A 14,109-nucleotide genomic window follows, 5' to 3' on the forward strand; every position below is an offset into this window, starting at 1 on the left:
TAAAAAAAATTACAAAATATTGGCCAGGTGTGGTGGCACGTGCCTGTAGTCCCAGCTGCATGGGAAGCTGAGGAGGGAGGATTGCTTGAGCCAGGGGGCAGAGGCTGCAGTGAGCCACTATATTCCAGCTTCAATGACAGAGCGAGACCCTTCTCAAAAAATAATAACAATAATATACACATGACCCCTAACCTCTAAACTCCTGACCTCTGTACACTTGACCCCTAATCTGACCTTGACAACCATGATCACATTCCTGATCATCACCCAACTTTCACACCCCTGACACCCAGAGCCTGGACCCTGGACCTCTCCATCCCTGAGTTCCGGGACCCCCCTGTACCTACACAGGAGCGAGTCCCAGTCCCAGCTCTGCCCTTGGTCATTGTGTGACCTCGGACAAATGCTTTTCCCTCTCTGCGTCTCAGTCTCCCTCTCTGTAAAACGGGTGGGTCTGGGGGAGTCTTGCGGGAGTGAGGTTGCGGCAGTGAGGTTGCGGCAGTTAGCGCTCCCAGCCGTGGCTGACAGCTGCGAGGTCCCTGTAGGAGCCTGGACAGCTTCAGCGGGAAGCCACGGGGCTCGGGGCCACCCGCTGGCACGGCGCTGCCCATCGAGGGCGTTATCCTGAGCCTGCAGGACCTCATCATCTACTTCGAGCCTCCCTCCGAGGACTTGCAGCACGAGGAAAAGCAGAGCAAGCTGCGAAGCCTGCGCAACCGCCAGAGCCTCTTCCAGGAGGAGGTGAGGACGTGGCGAGGGCGGAGCGGGGCCTGTGAGCCCAGGGGGCGGGACCACTGAGGGGCGGGGCCACGGCGCTGGGCGGGGCAGGGCCTGAGGGACCTGGGGAAGTAGGGTCTGAGAAGGGGGCGGGGCAGGAGAAGGAGCCGGACAGGAACCCCAGCCAGTGAGAACACGAGGGGGCGGGGCCTTGGGAGGGGCGGGCCTGCTGCGCTGGTGGGCAGGACCTTTGGGAAGGGGCAGGGCGTATGGCCGACCAGGGGGCGGGGCCTGGAGAGAAGGATGTAATAAAAGAGCTGAGGCGCGGGGCCTATGTGAAGCTCAGGTATAGGGTGAGGCCCAGGGAGGTGAGGCCAGGAGTGGGGCCAGAAGTCAGACGTAGGCTGCCGACTCAGTGGGCGGGGTCTGCTGTCGCGGGGTCTGTGGGGTGGGCGGACAGAATCAGTGTGGGGTATGGGAGGTGCCAAGCCAGAAATAGATCTTTGGGCATTAGGGAGGGGAGGCCAGCTGTGAACAAAACAGAAAAAAATCTCTGTCCTTATGGAGTTGACATGGCAGGGAGAGACAGGAGATCAATAAAATTAATAAGTAAATTGTATGGCATATTAGATGGTAATAACTGTTAAAGAGAAAAATTCAGCAGGTAAGGGGTAGGGAGTGTTGGGGTTTTGCGGTTTAAGACAGAGCTGTCAGGCAGGGTGACCTGGAGGAAGAGAGGAAGCCATGTGCAAAGGCCATGAGTTGGGCGGGTGTTTGGCATGTTCCAGAAACAGTCAGGTGGTGATTGGAGCAGGGAGGCTTGGGTGGGGGAGTGGGAGGAAATGAGGGCAGAGAGGTGACGAGGGCCAGGACTTGGTGAGGACTTTGGCTTTGGGAGCCACAGGAGGTTTTGGTCCTCTACAGTCACAGCTAGTTAGTGGCAGAGCCGGTCAGTGTGATGCCACTTTGGTTGTGCTCTCCACTTTGAGGCACTGCTCCTCTCACTACTGATCTAGGCCCCAGGATGCAGATACAATTATTTTGTTTTGTCTTGTTTTTTGAAACAGAGTCTCTCTCTGTCGCCCAGGCTGGAGTGCAGTGGTGTGATCTTGGCTCACTGCAACCTCCACCTCCCAGGTTCAAATGATTCTCCTGCCTCAGCCTCCCAGGTAGCTGAAACTACAGGTGTGAGCCACCACGCCTGGCTAATTTTTGTATTTTTAGTAGAGATGGGGTTTCACCATGTTGGCCAGGCTCGTCTCAAACTCCTGACCTCAGGTGATCCACCCGCCTCCACCTCCCAAAGAGCTGAGATTACAGGCGTGAGCCACTGCACCCAGACAGTTTTGTCCTTTTTGTTGATTTCACTGTTTATAATGTCTCCCAAGTGTAGTGCTGAAGTGCTGTCTAGCTTTCCTAAGTGCAAGAAAGCTATGATGTGCCTTACTGAGAAAATATGTGTTAGATAAGCTTAATTAAGGCATGAGTTATAGTACTATTGGCTGTGAATTTAATGTTAATGACTCAACAATATATATTAAATAACTGTCTTTAAACAGAAACATAAAAAACAAGGTTATGTAATAAGTGGTTGATGAAAATGCTGTCACGGACTCACAGGGACTCCCTGTATTTCCCCTAGAAGCAGTGGTTCAGTATTTGATAATTCAGTCTTCATAATCACTTTATAGAACATAACTATGAATAATGAGAATGTATATGTTTTATGTACTTTTCTGTATGTATATTATGATTCACAATGAAATAAGAAAAAATATTAAAATGTAAAAAAAAAAAAAAGAAAAGATAAAGTGAGAAAAATCTTTCTGATGGTTGGTTTGGAGAGTGAACTGGGCCTCTCCAGTTGGTGGGAGTGGGGTTCCAGTTGGATGGTTGGTGGGAGTGGTGTTCCTGGAAGTAAGTAGGATGGAGAGAAAAGTGCAGGAAGGGGAAGTATAAACTCAGTCCTGGTGTTAATAAGGACTGAATTATCATGGACTGAATCTCATATTGGGGATAGAGTCAGAGAGGACAAGAATAGATATGGCGAGCCAAGGAGGAGAGGAGAGCAATGGGACTGATTGGGAATATGAAACCAAAGGGGCTGATTTAGATCTGGGAACACACCGTCACTAGTTGTTGAAGGAATATGAATTCGTGAATCCAAGAAAGACAAGGAATGGAGGGCCTGGGTCTCCTATTGTGACCTCTCTTATTTTCTTCATCCTAGGGGATGCTCTCCATGGTCCTGAATTGCATAGACCGCCTAAATGTCTACACCACTGCTGCCCACTTTGCTGAGTTTGCAGGGGAGGAGGCAGCCGAGTCCTGGAAAGAGATTGTGAATCTTCTCTATGAACTCCTAGGTAGGGGTCCCAGTCCTGACCCCCCTGAGAACACCCCAGATCCCCAGTCCTATTGGATCTGACACCTCTTCCCCCCTCAGCTTCTCTAATCCGTGGCAATCGTAGCAACTGTGCCCTCTTCTCCACAAACTTGGACTGGCTGGTCAGCAAGCTGGATCGGCTGGAGGCCTCGTCTGGTAGGAGAACCCGGGGGAGTGGGACAGAGGCTTGTGGGAGGGGATGGCCATGGCCCTTCACCTCTCATTCTGGGCACCCTGGCAGGCATCCTGGAGGTCCTGTACTGTGTCCTCATTGAGAGTCCGGAGGTTCTGAACATCATCCAGGAGAATCACATCAAGTCCATCATCTCCCTCCTGGACAAGCATGGGAGGAACCACAAGGTCGGCCCCTCACCCCTGACCTCTCATCCCCTGAACTCTGAATGCTGACCTCTCCCCAGGGCCCCAGAACTCTGCTCACTCCCTCACTTCCCTCCTCCATCTCATCTCTCACCTGTACCCCACTCCCACTGGCTTTCATCTCAACACAGGGGTCTCAAACAATGACTCTTAAGTTGATTCTGGGCCACAGATGTGCTTGGTTAGATCTCTGAAATGTTTTTTTTTTTTTTTTTTTTTTTTGAGACGGAGTCTCACACTGTCGCTCAGACTGGAGTGTAGTGGCGCTATCTTGGCTCACTGCAACCTCTGCCCCCTGGGTTCAACTGATTCTCCTGCCTCGGCCTCCCAAGTAGCTGGGACTACAGGCACACACCACCACGCCCAGCTAATTTTTGTATTTTTTTTTAGTAGAGATGGGGTTTCACAATGTTGGCCAGGATGGTCTCGATCTCTTGGCTTCGTGATCTGCCCACCTCAGCCTCCCAAATGCTGGAATTACAGGCGTGAACCACCGGCGCCTGGCATTTTTTTTTTTTTTTTGATACAGAGTCTCGCTCTGTCACCCAGACTGGAGTGGGAGTGCAGTGGCATGATCTCGGCTCACTGCAACCTCTGCTTCCCGGGTTCAAGCAATTCTCCTGCCTCAGCCTCCTGAGTAGCTGGGATTACAGGTGCCCGTCACCACGCCCAGCTAATTTTTGTAATTTTAGTAGAGACAGGGATTCACCATGTTGGCCCGTCTGGTCTCGAACTCCTGACCTCAGGTGATCCACCCACCTTGACCTCCCAAAGTGCTGGGATTGCAGGTGTGAGCCACCGTGCCCTGCTGGTGGTGCTGAAATGTTTTTAAAATTTTCAAATATTACAGCCTCTAGGTGGACTGTATATATATACACACACTCTGTAGTTTGCCATAGCCCTACAAGTCCCTGTTGCATTATTTCTAACCACTTCACACATTTATTCAGTTGGTGCAAAAGTAATTGCAGTTTTGCTGTTAAAAGGAATGACAGCCGGGCACGGTGGCTCACGCCTGTAATCCCAGCACTTTGGGAGGCCAAGGTGGGCGGATCACGAGGTCAGGAGATCGAGACCATCCTGGCTAACGCAGTGAAACCCCGTCTCTACTAAAAATACAAAAAATTAGCCAGGCGTGGTGGCGGGCGCCTGTAGTCCCAGCTACTCGGGAGGCTGAGGCAGGAGAATGACATGAACCCAGGAGGCAGAGCTTGCAGTGAGCTGAGATTGCGCCACTGCACTCCAGCCTGGGCAACAGAGCCAGACTCCATCTCAAAAAAAAAAAAAAAAAGGAATAACAAAAACCAGAATTACTTTTGCACCAGCCTAATACATTTTCCACTTGGCCCCTAAAGACACAAGTTTGCAACCCCTGCTGATTTAAAATTTCATCTTGATTCCTGTGTCTCTCACTGGTCGTTTCAGTCTGCCCTCTGACCTCTTATCTCACTACTCCAGTATCTCCTTCCTTACATTGCTGATACCTTATCCCAACTCATGTGACCCTCCCTCAGCCTCTTGCCAGATCTTCCTCTTTGACCCCTAACCTTTCTCTGATCCCTGACCTTCCACTTTCACCACCTCCTCTCAGTCAAAATTGCCACATCTTATCCCAAGCACTGTCCTTTCCTCCTGGCTTCCCTCCCTCCCAGGGTTCTTCTGTAGATCCTGCCCTGGTGCCTACACACCCTTTGACCTCTGACCTTGACCTCTAGGTCCTGGACGTGCTATGCTCCCTGTGTGTGTGTAATGGTGTGGCTGTACGCTCCAACCAAGATCTTATTACTGAGAACTTGCTGCCTGGCCGTGAGCTTCTGCTGCAGACAAACCTCATCAACTATGTCACCAGGTCTGGCTCTCAACATCTGACCCCAGAACTCAGAACCTCTCAACCCTCTCCCTGACTTAGAGACTCCACACCCAGGTGGATGTCCCTTCCTTAATCTCCCACCCCAGGGTTAACAACCAGTCCTCACAGATGTCCACTGTGGCCCCACTCTCCCTTGGCATTCACTCCTCTTGTTCTGTCTTCGTGGCTCCATTTCTGTCTCTATCTGTTTCTCTTTCTTTCTCCCTCTCTCTCTCTCTCTATTTTCTCTTTTTATCTTTGCCTGTTTCTGTCTCGATTCTTCCTCCATGTCTTTCTGCCTATCTCTCTCCCATCTCTCTCTCTCTGTCTTTGGATGTCTGTCTCTCTCCGGCTTCCCACCACTTGGCTTTCCTCTCTGCCTCTCCGTCATCCCCCTCTCCTGTCCCATCTCTCCTGCAGCATCCGCCCCAACATCTTTGTGGGCCGAGCGGAAGGCACCACGCAGTACAGCAAATGGTACTTTGAGGTGATGGTGGACGAGGTGACTCCATTTCTGACAGCTCAGGCCACCCACTTGCGGGTGGGCTGGGCCCTCACTGAGGGCTACAGCCCCTACCCTGGGGGCGGCGAGGGCTGGGGCGGCAACGGGGTCGGCGATGACCTCTATTCCTACGGCTTTGATGGACTGCATCTCTGGACAGGTACCTGACCCCTTCCAGGGGACTCTCACCCCTGACCATTGACCCCAGCATTTCTAAGTCTCTGACCATACACCTTGGGGTTCTCAGGATCCTGACTCCCTGAAAAGGTCAACTTTTGACCTTTTAGTCCTCATTTCCCAAGATCCTAACCCCAGAGCTTCTAGATTCCCGGCTCTGACTTGTATCCTCGTTACCTACAGAACTCTGATCCCAGTGTAGGCGTGACCTCTGACCCTAGATATCCCAGAAGACCACGCAGATTACTGTGATCTCTGATGTTTGACTTCTAACCCCAGGATAATTTATTTATTTATTTATTTTGTTTGTTTGTTTGTTTGTTTGTTTGTTTATTTTGAAATGGAGTCTCACTCTGTCTCCTAGGCTGGAGTGCAGTAGCATGATCTCAGCTCACTGCAACCTCTGCCTCTCGGGTTCAAGCGATTCTCCTGCCTCAGCCTCCTGAGTAGCTGGGATTACAGGCATGCGCCACCACGCCCGGCTCATTTTTGTATTTTTAGTAGAGACAGGGTTTCACCACATTGGCCAGGCTGGTCTCCTGACCTCAAGTGATCTGTCCGCCTTGGCCTTCCAAAGTGCTGGGATTACAGGTGTGAGCCACTGCATCCGTCCCCCAGGAGGATTTAATCTCTGGCCCTACAGCTCAGAATCCTAACTTCAGGGGAACCCTGACCTCTGCCCTTCATTTCAGAGCTACGGGAGCATCCAAGGGAGCACTTTCCATTAGGGTTTCCAGGATGCAATCCCCACAGGAGCCTCCAATATCTGTCCCTTTTCTCTTGGTATCATTGGTTCTGTGGGACCTGTGACGTCTGACCCATCTCTGGTGACTGATGCAGGACACGTGGCACGCCCGGTGACTTCCCCAGGGCAGCACCTCCTGGCCCCTGAAGACGTGATCAGCTGCTGCCTGGACCTCAGCGTGCCATCCATCTCCTTCCGCATCAACGGCTGCCCCGTGCAGGGCGTCTTTGAGTCCTTCAACCTGGACGGGCTCTTCTTCCCTGTTGTCAGCTTCTCGGCTGGTGTCAAGTGAGAACTTGCCCCCACCCCACGGCCAGTCCTCAGACCTAGGACTGACCTGAGACAGCTTCCCCAGTCACTCTATGGCCCCCCAGGAGGCCAGGACACTGCAGCCTACCGTCAAGACTGACTGGTGTCCAGAACCCTTACTTGAAGATCCCAGGGACCTCCACGTGACTCCAGACTCTTTCCAATGACCTCAGATTCTCCCTAACCCCACGTCCTTCCAGTAACCTCTGAGATAATGGTCTCAGACTCTCCTAGTGGTCTCTCAACAACCCAAGGTTCTTCCGGTGACCTCCCGATGACCTCAGACTTTCCCAGTGACTCCAGAATCTGATGATGATCTCATGACTCCAGACCTTCCTTGACTCCCCAGTGGCCTCAGACTCTCCCAATGACTCCAGAATCTGATAATGATCTAATTACTCCAGACCCTCCTTAACCCCCTAATGACTTCAGACTCTTCCAATGACACCATACTCTCTCAATAATCTCTTAATAATGCCAGCATCTCCCGATGACCTTTCAATAGACCCAGACTTGCCCAGTGACCCTGCTCCCGAATAACCCCAGTTATTCCAAAGACCCCCCCAATGATCCAGTCCTTTCCCAATCACCCCAAGCTCTCGGAATGTCCATTCAGTGGTGTTTATGTTTATTTCAAAATTGTAACAGATGCTCAGTGACTTCTCAAATGACCTTCTTATTGGTCTCCCCAACCTTCCAATGTCCCCGAATGCTCTGTTGACCTGGGGTCTCCTCTGAAGGACTGTTCCATGACCTTGCAGTCATCTGAACTCTTCTAGATTAACCAGAGACCCTCCCGCTCTCAACTCCCTGGCTCTTAATTCCCTTATGATATTCCTTTGACTCTAGACTTTCTTTTATGACTTCTAAATGACCTCCAGGACACTATGACTGCCCGGTGACCTTTGGTCTCCCCAGAACTTTCCATTGATCCCAGGACTGCTTCCATGTCCCCCACTGACCACAGACTGCCCCCCATAACCTCCCCTCAATGATCCCCATTGTCCTTCCCCAGGGTGCGGTTCCTCCTTGGTGGCCGCCATGGTGAATTCAAGTTCCTGCCCCCACCTGGCTATGCTCCATGCCATGAGGCTGTGCTCCCTCGAGAGCGACTCCATCTTGAACCCATCAAGGAGTATCGACGGGAGGGGCCCCGGGGGCCTCACCTGGTGGGTCCCAGTCGCTGCCTCTCACACACCGACTTCGTGCCCTGCCCTGTGGACACTGTCCAGGTACTGCCTGCCCTGCAAAGGTTTTCTGGTGAGGCAGGGTCTCTTAGGAGTCAGAGAGGGGGCAGGGTGCCATCGTTTGTGCCTGTAATCCCAGCACTTTGGATGGCCAGGCGTGGTGGCTCACGCCTGTAAGCCCAGCAATTTGGGAGGCTGAGGCTGGTGGATCACCTGAGGTCAGGAGTTCAAGACCAGCCTGGCCAACACGGTGAAAGTGAAACCCTGTCTCTACTAAAAATACAAAAATTAGCTGGGCGTGGTGGCGGGCGCCTATAATCCCAGCTACTCGGGAGACTGAGGCAGGAGAATCGCTTGAACCCGGGAGGTGGAGGTTGCAGTGAGCTGAGGTCACGCCATTGTACTCCAGCCTGAGCAACAAGAGTGAAACTCCATGTCAAAACAAAACAAAACAAAAAACAAAAATTAGCATGGTGGCAGGTGCCTGTAATCCCAGCTACTCGGGAGGCTGAGGCAGGAGAATTGCTTGAACCTGGGAGGCAGAGGTTGCAATGAGCCAAGATCGTGCCACTACACTCCAGCCTGGGCAACAGAGTGAGACTTCATCTCAAAACAAACAAACAAACAAAAACAACCAACATTTTGGGAAGCCGAAGTGGGGGCCTCGCGCTTGAGCCCAAAAGTTCGAGATTAGTATGGGTAACATAGTGATACCCCGTCTTTATATAAAAAAAATTTTTAATATTTACACATTTAGACAATTTTTTAAAAGGAGTGAGAGAGGTGGGGAGCTGCCCTAGAAGCTGGGAACCTCATTGTTTAACAGATGGAGAAACCGAGCACAGAGAGGCAAAGGATTCTGTCAGAGCAGAATCACAGTCTCAGGGAGTCCTCACCACTGCCCCACAAAGAAAGGGTGGCTCACACCTGTGATCCTAGAACTCTGAGAGGCCGAGGCAGGAGGATTGCTTGAGTCCACGAGTTTGAGACCAGCCTAGGCAACATAGCAAGACCCCATCTCTACTAAAAATTAAAAGTTAGCTGAGGTGATGGTCCACGACTTTAGTCCCAGCTACTTGGGAGGCTGAGATGGGAGGGTCACTTGAGCCCAGGGATTCGAGGCTGCAGTGAGCTATGATTGTACCACTGCACTCCAGCCTGGGTGACAGAGCAAAACCCTGAAAAAAAAAAAAAAGAAAGGAAGAGAGAGAGAGAAAGAAAGAAAGAAAAAGGCTGGGTGTGGTGGCTCATGCCTGTAATCTCAGCACTTTGGGAGGCTGAGGCGGGCAGATCACCTAAAGTCAGGAATTCAAGACCAGCCTGGCCAACATGGTGAAACCCCATCTCTACTGAAAATACAAAAATGAGCCAGTCATGGTGGCAGGCACCTGTAATCCCAGCTACTCAAGAGGCTGAGGCAGGAGAATCACTTGAACCCGGGAGGTGGAGGTTGCAGTGAGTTGCAGAGGGAGCCAAGATCGCACCACTGCACTCCAGCCTGGGCGACAGAGCAAGACTCCATCTCAAAAGAAGAAAGAGAAAAAGGACTGTTTTTGCCTTCCCTCCAAGCATGTCCCTATGGGAGGGAATATAGGTTAGGTTTAAAAGCCTGTCAGCAAGGGTTTGGTTTTCAGTCATGTGATCTTGGGCATGTGACCTCCCCTCCCTGAGCCTCAGTTTCTTCCTCCGTGAGGAAAAGGGGATAACACCCTGATATCTGATAGCATTGTTCATTGTTGCGAAGGTGAGATGAATGGATATAGGCAAGATGCTTAGTCTAGTCCTGATTAAACAGTAAGCACTCAAGACAGTCACTCATTATTAGTAGCAGTGATATCATCTGCGGGGGTGACTTCACCATCCCCCTGTCCCCAGACCAGTGCCCTGGGCCTCACCCTGGATGCCTCTGTCCCCATCCCCCAGCCTGTCAGCCTCGTGGGCTGTCCACTCAGCCTCCCAGACATCCCCCCAACCCTGCTTTCCTCATCCCCATGTCCCGCCCAAGTCCAAACCATCATTGCCTCTTGCCTGCGGAACACCAACACCGCTACTGTCTACTAGGCTCTTACCCTCTGCCAGGCATCGATATTAACTATGTAACATTTAGTAATTTACATTAATGATCTCACTGAGTCCTTATTAGGTATCGCTATGATCCTCATATGGAGAAGGAAGGAGACTCCTCCATTCTTTTCATTCAGCAAACATTTCCTGAGCCTCTCTTCTGGGTCTGAGTCTGGTTCTGGGCTGGATAGGGCTGGGGACTTGGTGGAGACCAGGGCAGCCCCAGGCCCTGCCCTCATGGAGCTCCCAGTCCACGGGGGAGACAGACCCGTCCCAGATAATTCCTTAATTCTCTCTCTCTTTTTTTTTTTTTTTTTTTTTGGAGACAGAGTCTTGCTCTGTTGCCCAGGCTGAAGTGCAGTGGCACAATCTTGGCTCACTGCAACCTCTGCCTCCAGAGTTCAAGTGATTCTTCTGCCTTAGCCTCCCAAGTAACTGGGACTACAGGTGCGCACCACCACATCTGGCTAATTTTTTGTATTTTTAGAAGAGAAGGTTTTTCACCATGTTGCCTAGGCTGGTCTTGAACTCCTGACCTCAGGCGATCTGCCCCCCGACCCCCCCCACTTAGCCTCCCAAAGTGCTGGGATTACAGATGTGAGCCACTACGGCTGGCCCTGGGTAATTCCTTAATTCTGAGAATGCTAAGCCCTCACCCATCTGAGTGTCAACCCTGGAGGCAAGGCAAGGGATGGGAAGCAGGGCTGCTGGATGGTGGGAAAGGGGGTGCTGGAGGAGCCTCCCGGGGCTCACAGGTGTCCTTGGGAAGAGGGGTCATGATGGAGGAGGGTAGAGGGACCTTGGGGTCTCAAGAACGTCCCTCTGCCCCTAGATTGTCCTGCCGCCCCATCTGGAGCGCATTCGGGAGAAGCTGGCGGAGAACATCCACGAGCTCTGGGCGCTAACCCGCATCGAGCAGGGCTGGACCTACGGCCCGGTGAGGGGCTGCCTGCAGCCTGCGGGAGGCCAGCTAGACTTGCGGTGCCAGGAGGGAGAGCGGCTCACCGGCGGAGAGGAGGGAGGGACCACAGGGCACCAGGGGGTCCTTGGACTGAGGGTGGCAGAACTAGGGTTGGAGGTCGGGGTCACAGTCTGGGCATGTGGGGAGTGGGGAGGAAAGGGGAGCACATGGAGTTGACCCTGGGTTTTCTCCAGGTTCGGGATGACAACAAGAGGCTGCACCCGTGTCTTGTGGACTTCCACAGCCTTCCAGAGCCTGAGAGGAACTACAATCTGCAGATGTCCGGGGAGACGCTCAAGTGAGGGCCCAGGGGAGCCGGGGGTTGGAGCTGGCTGCTGGTGCGGTGGGGGAGGGAGGCATGGAGAGACGGGGCAGGAGGTAGAGACTGAGAGAGAGAAGGATGGAGGGGACAGGGATTGTGAGACAGAAACAAATGGGGAGTGGCTGGGCACAGTGGCTCACACCTGTAATCCTAGCACTTTGGGAGGCCGAGACGGGTGGATCACTTGAGGTCAGCAGTTTGAGACCAGCCTGGCCAACATGGCAAAACCCCGTCTCTACTAAAAATACAAAACTTAGCTGGGCGTGGTGGTGCACCCCTGTAATCCCAGCTCCTCGGGAAGCTGAGGCAGGAGAATCATTTGAACCTGGGAGGCAGAGGTTGCAGCGAGCCGAGATCACACTACTGCACTCCAGCCTGGGCGACAGAGCGAGACACCTTTTCAGAAAAAAAAAAAAAAAAAAAGAAGCAAATGGGGAGCAAGAAAGGGACAGAGGCAGAAAGAGAGAGAAAGAAAAGGCAGGGATGGGAAGAGAGAGAGATGCAGACACAGGGAGACAGGAGAAAGTGGCAGACAGGAAAAGACAGACATAGTTAGTTATACAGACAAGGCGCAGGGAAAGACAGAAGTCACGAAGCCTGAGGCCAGGATCAAGAGAGACAGGGCCAGAGCGCCCCAGGCACTGAGGCAGCAGAGGCAGAGGGAGCTGGAGACCCTGAGGCCGTGGGAGAAGACGGGGCAGGGAGCTCTGAGGGGTGTGACCTGTCGCCTCCACTCCCCCACCCCCAGGACTCTGCTGGCTCTGGGCTGCCACGTGGGCATGGCGGATGAGAAGGCGGAGGACAACCTGAAGAAGACAAAACTCCCCAAGACGTGAGTGTGGGCAGCCAGGTCCTGTCTGGGGATGGACTGGGGGCTGGGGATGCTGTGCTAAGGGCTAGGGAGGTCGAGGGGTCTTGTGGGGAGGCTGAGGTTAGAGAGGAAGGAGACTTGGGTTAGGGTGAAGGTCATAGGGTCAGGGCTCTGGGGTCAGAGGTGAATGTCCAGGATTGAGGAGTTAGGAGTTTGAGAGAGAGAGAGAGGGAGGGTATGAGTCCTGGATCCAGGCTCAGGGTCTGCCTAGAGTCAGGGAAAATGAGAGCAGAGGTCACATGTCCACGTAAGGGGTAAGGGGCCAATGGTAAGAGGTGAGAATCTGGAGGTTGTTGGAGTCGTATAAGTAAGGGATCCTGAAATTATAGGTGAGCAGTTACAGGTCCTGAGTTCAGAGGTCAAGGACTCCAGACCCAGGAGTCTGGGGGGGATGAGGACTGGGATCAGAGTAAGAAACCTCAGAGTGGGCTGGGTGAGGTGGCTCACACCTGTAATCCCAGCACTTTGGGAGGTTGAGGCAGGACGATCACTTGAGCCCAGTTCAAGACCAGCCTGGGCAACATGGTGAGACCCCTCTATAAAAAATTTAAAAATTAGCAGGACATGGTGGTGGGACATGCCTGTAGTTCCAGCAACTTGGGAGGTTGAGAAGGGAGAATTGCTTGAGCCCAGGAGTTTGAGGCTGCAGTGAGCCATGATTGCACCACCGCACTCCAGCCTGGGTGACAGAACGAGACAACAACCTCAAAAAAACAAAAAGAGCTGGGCTCAGTCGCTCATGCCTGTAATCCCAGCACTTTGGGAGACCGAGGCGGGCGGATCACCTGAGGTCGGGAATTCGAGACCAGCCTGACCAACATGGTGAAACCCACTCTCTACTAAAAATACAAAATTAGCCGGGTGTGGTGGCGCATGCCTGTAATCCCTGCTACTCCAGAGGCTGAGGCAGGAGAATCACTTGAACCCAGGAGGTGGAGGTTGCAGTGAGCCAAGATCGTGCCATTGCACTCCAGCCTGGGCAACAAGAGTGAAACTCCGTATCAAAAAAAGAGAGAGAAAAACCTCAAAGTTAGTGGTGAGAGGTCTGAGAGAGTTCTGGGGTTAGAGATAGGGGTCCCAAAGTCAAGACAAAGGGGGCTAGAGGTCATTGATGTCAAAGCCCTTGCTAGGGTCCCAGGATCCTAGGGTCAGAAGCCGGGGATCTCAAAACTTATTCTAAAATTTCATAGAACTGCAACATTATATCAAAGGTCAGAAACGCCGAAGCTGGGACAAGGGTCAGCAGTCAGGGATCCCATATAGTGCAGAGCCCGGAAGTGGAGGTGAGGGCCTTGTCCCACAGAGCCCTACCATGCCCGCAGGTATATGATGAGCAATGGGTACAAGCCGGCTCCGCTGGACCTGAGCCACGTGCGGCTGACGCCGGCGCAGACGACACTGGTGGACCGTCTGGCAGAAAATGGGCACAACGTGTGGGCCCGAGACCGCGTGGGCCAGGGCTGGAGCTACAGCGCAGTGCAGGACATCCCAGCGCGCCGAAACCCTCGGCTGGTGCCCTACCGCCTGCTGGATGAAGCCACCAAGCGCAGCAACCGGGACAGCCTCTGCCAGGCCGTGCGCACCCTCCTGGGCTATGGCTACAACATCGAGCCTCCTGACCAGGAGCCCAGTGAGTGCTCA

At 52.8% G+C, this 14,109-nt stretch overlaps 1 protein-coding gene across 6 annotated transcripts in view; it reads left to right on the forward strand.

Annotated features, from left to right (window-relative positions):
- The window catches only part of RYR1 (ryanodine receptor 1), a 155,929-nt gene that overhangs the window by 19,049 nt on the left and 122,771 nt on the right, over positions 1-14,109 (forward strand). For all 6 annotated transcript variants that reach the window (XM_055369295.2, XM_055369291.2, XM_055369290.2 and 3 more), the window contains 12 exons: positions 546-741; positions 2,948-3,083; positions 3,164-3,259; positions 3,345-3,463; positions 5,197-5,330; positions 5,751-5,992; positions 6,850-7,042; positions 8,079-8,295; positions 11,147-11,251; positions 11,470-11,573; positions 12,346-12,429; positions 13,791-14,098. In XM_055369295.2, the coding sequence (XP_055225270.1) occupies positions 546-741; positions 2,948-3,083; positions 3,164-3,259; positions 3,345-3,463; positions 5,197-5,330; positions 5,751-5,992; positions 6,850-7,042; positions 8,079-8,295; positions 11,147-11,251; positions 11,470-11,573; positions 12,346-12,429; positions 13,791-14,098 (1,934 nt within the window). The remainder of the gene's footprint in view (positions 1-545; positions 742-2,947; positions 3,084-3,163; positions 3,260-3,344; positions 3,464-5,196; positions 5,331-5,750; positions 5,993-6,849; positions 7,043-8,078; positions 8,296-11,146; positions 11,252-11,469; positions 11,574-12,345; positions 12,430-13,790; positions 14,099-14,109) is intronic.

Source organism: Gorilla gorilla, chromosome 20, assembly GCF_029281585.2.
Source record: "Gorilla gorilla gorilla isolate KB3781 chromosome 20, NHGRI_mGorGor1-v2.1_pri, whole genome shotgun sequence".
Lineage (NCBI taxonomy): Eukaryota > Metazoa > Chordata > Mammalia > Primates > Hominidae > Gorilla > Gorilla gorilla.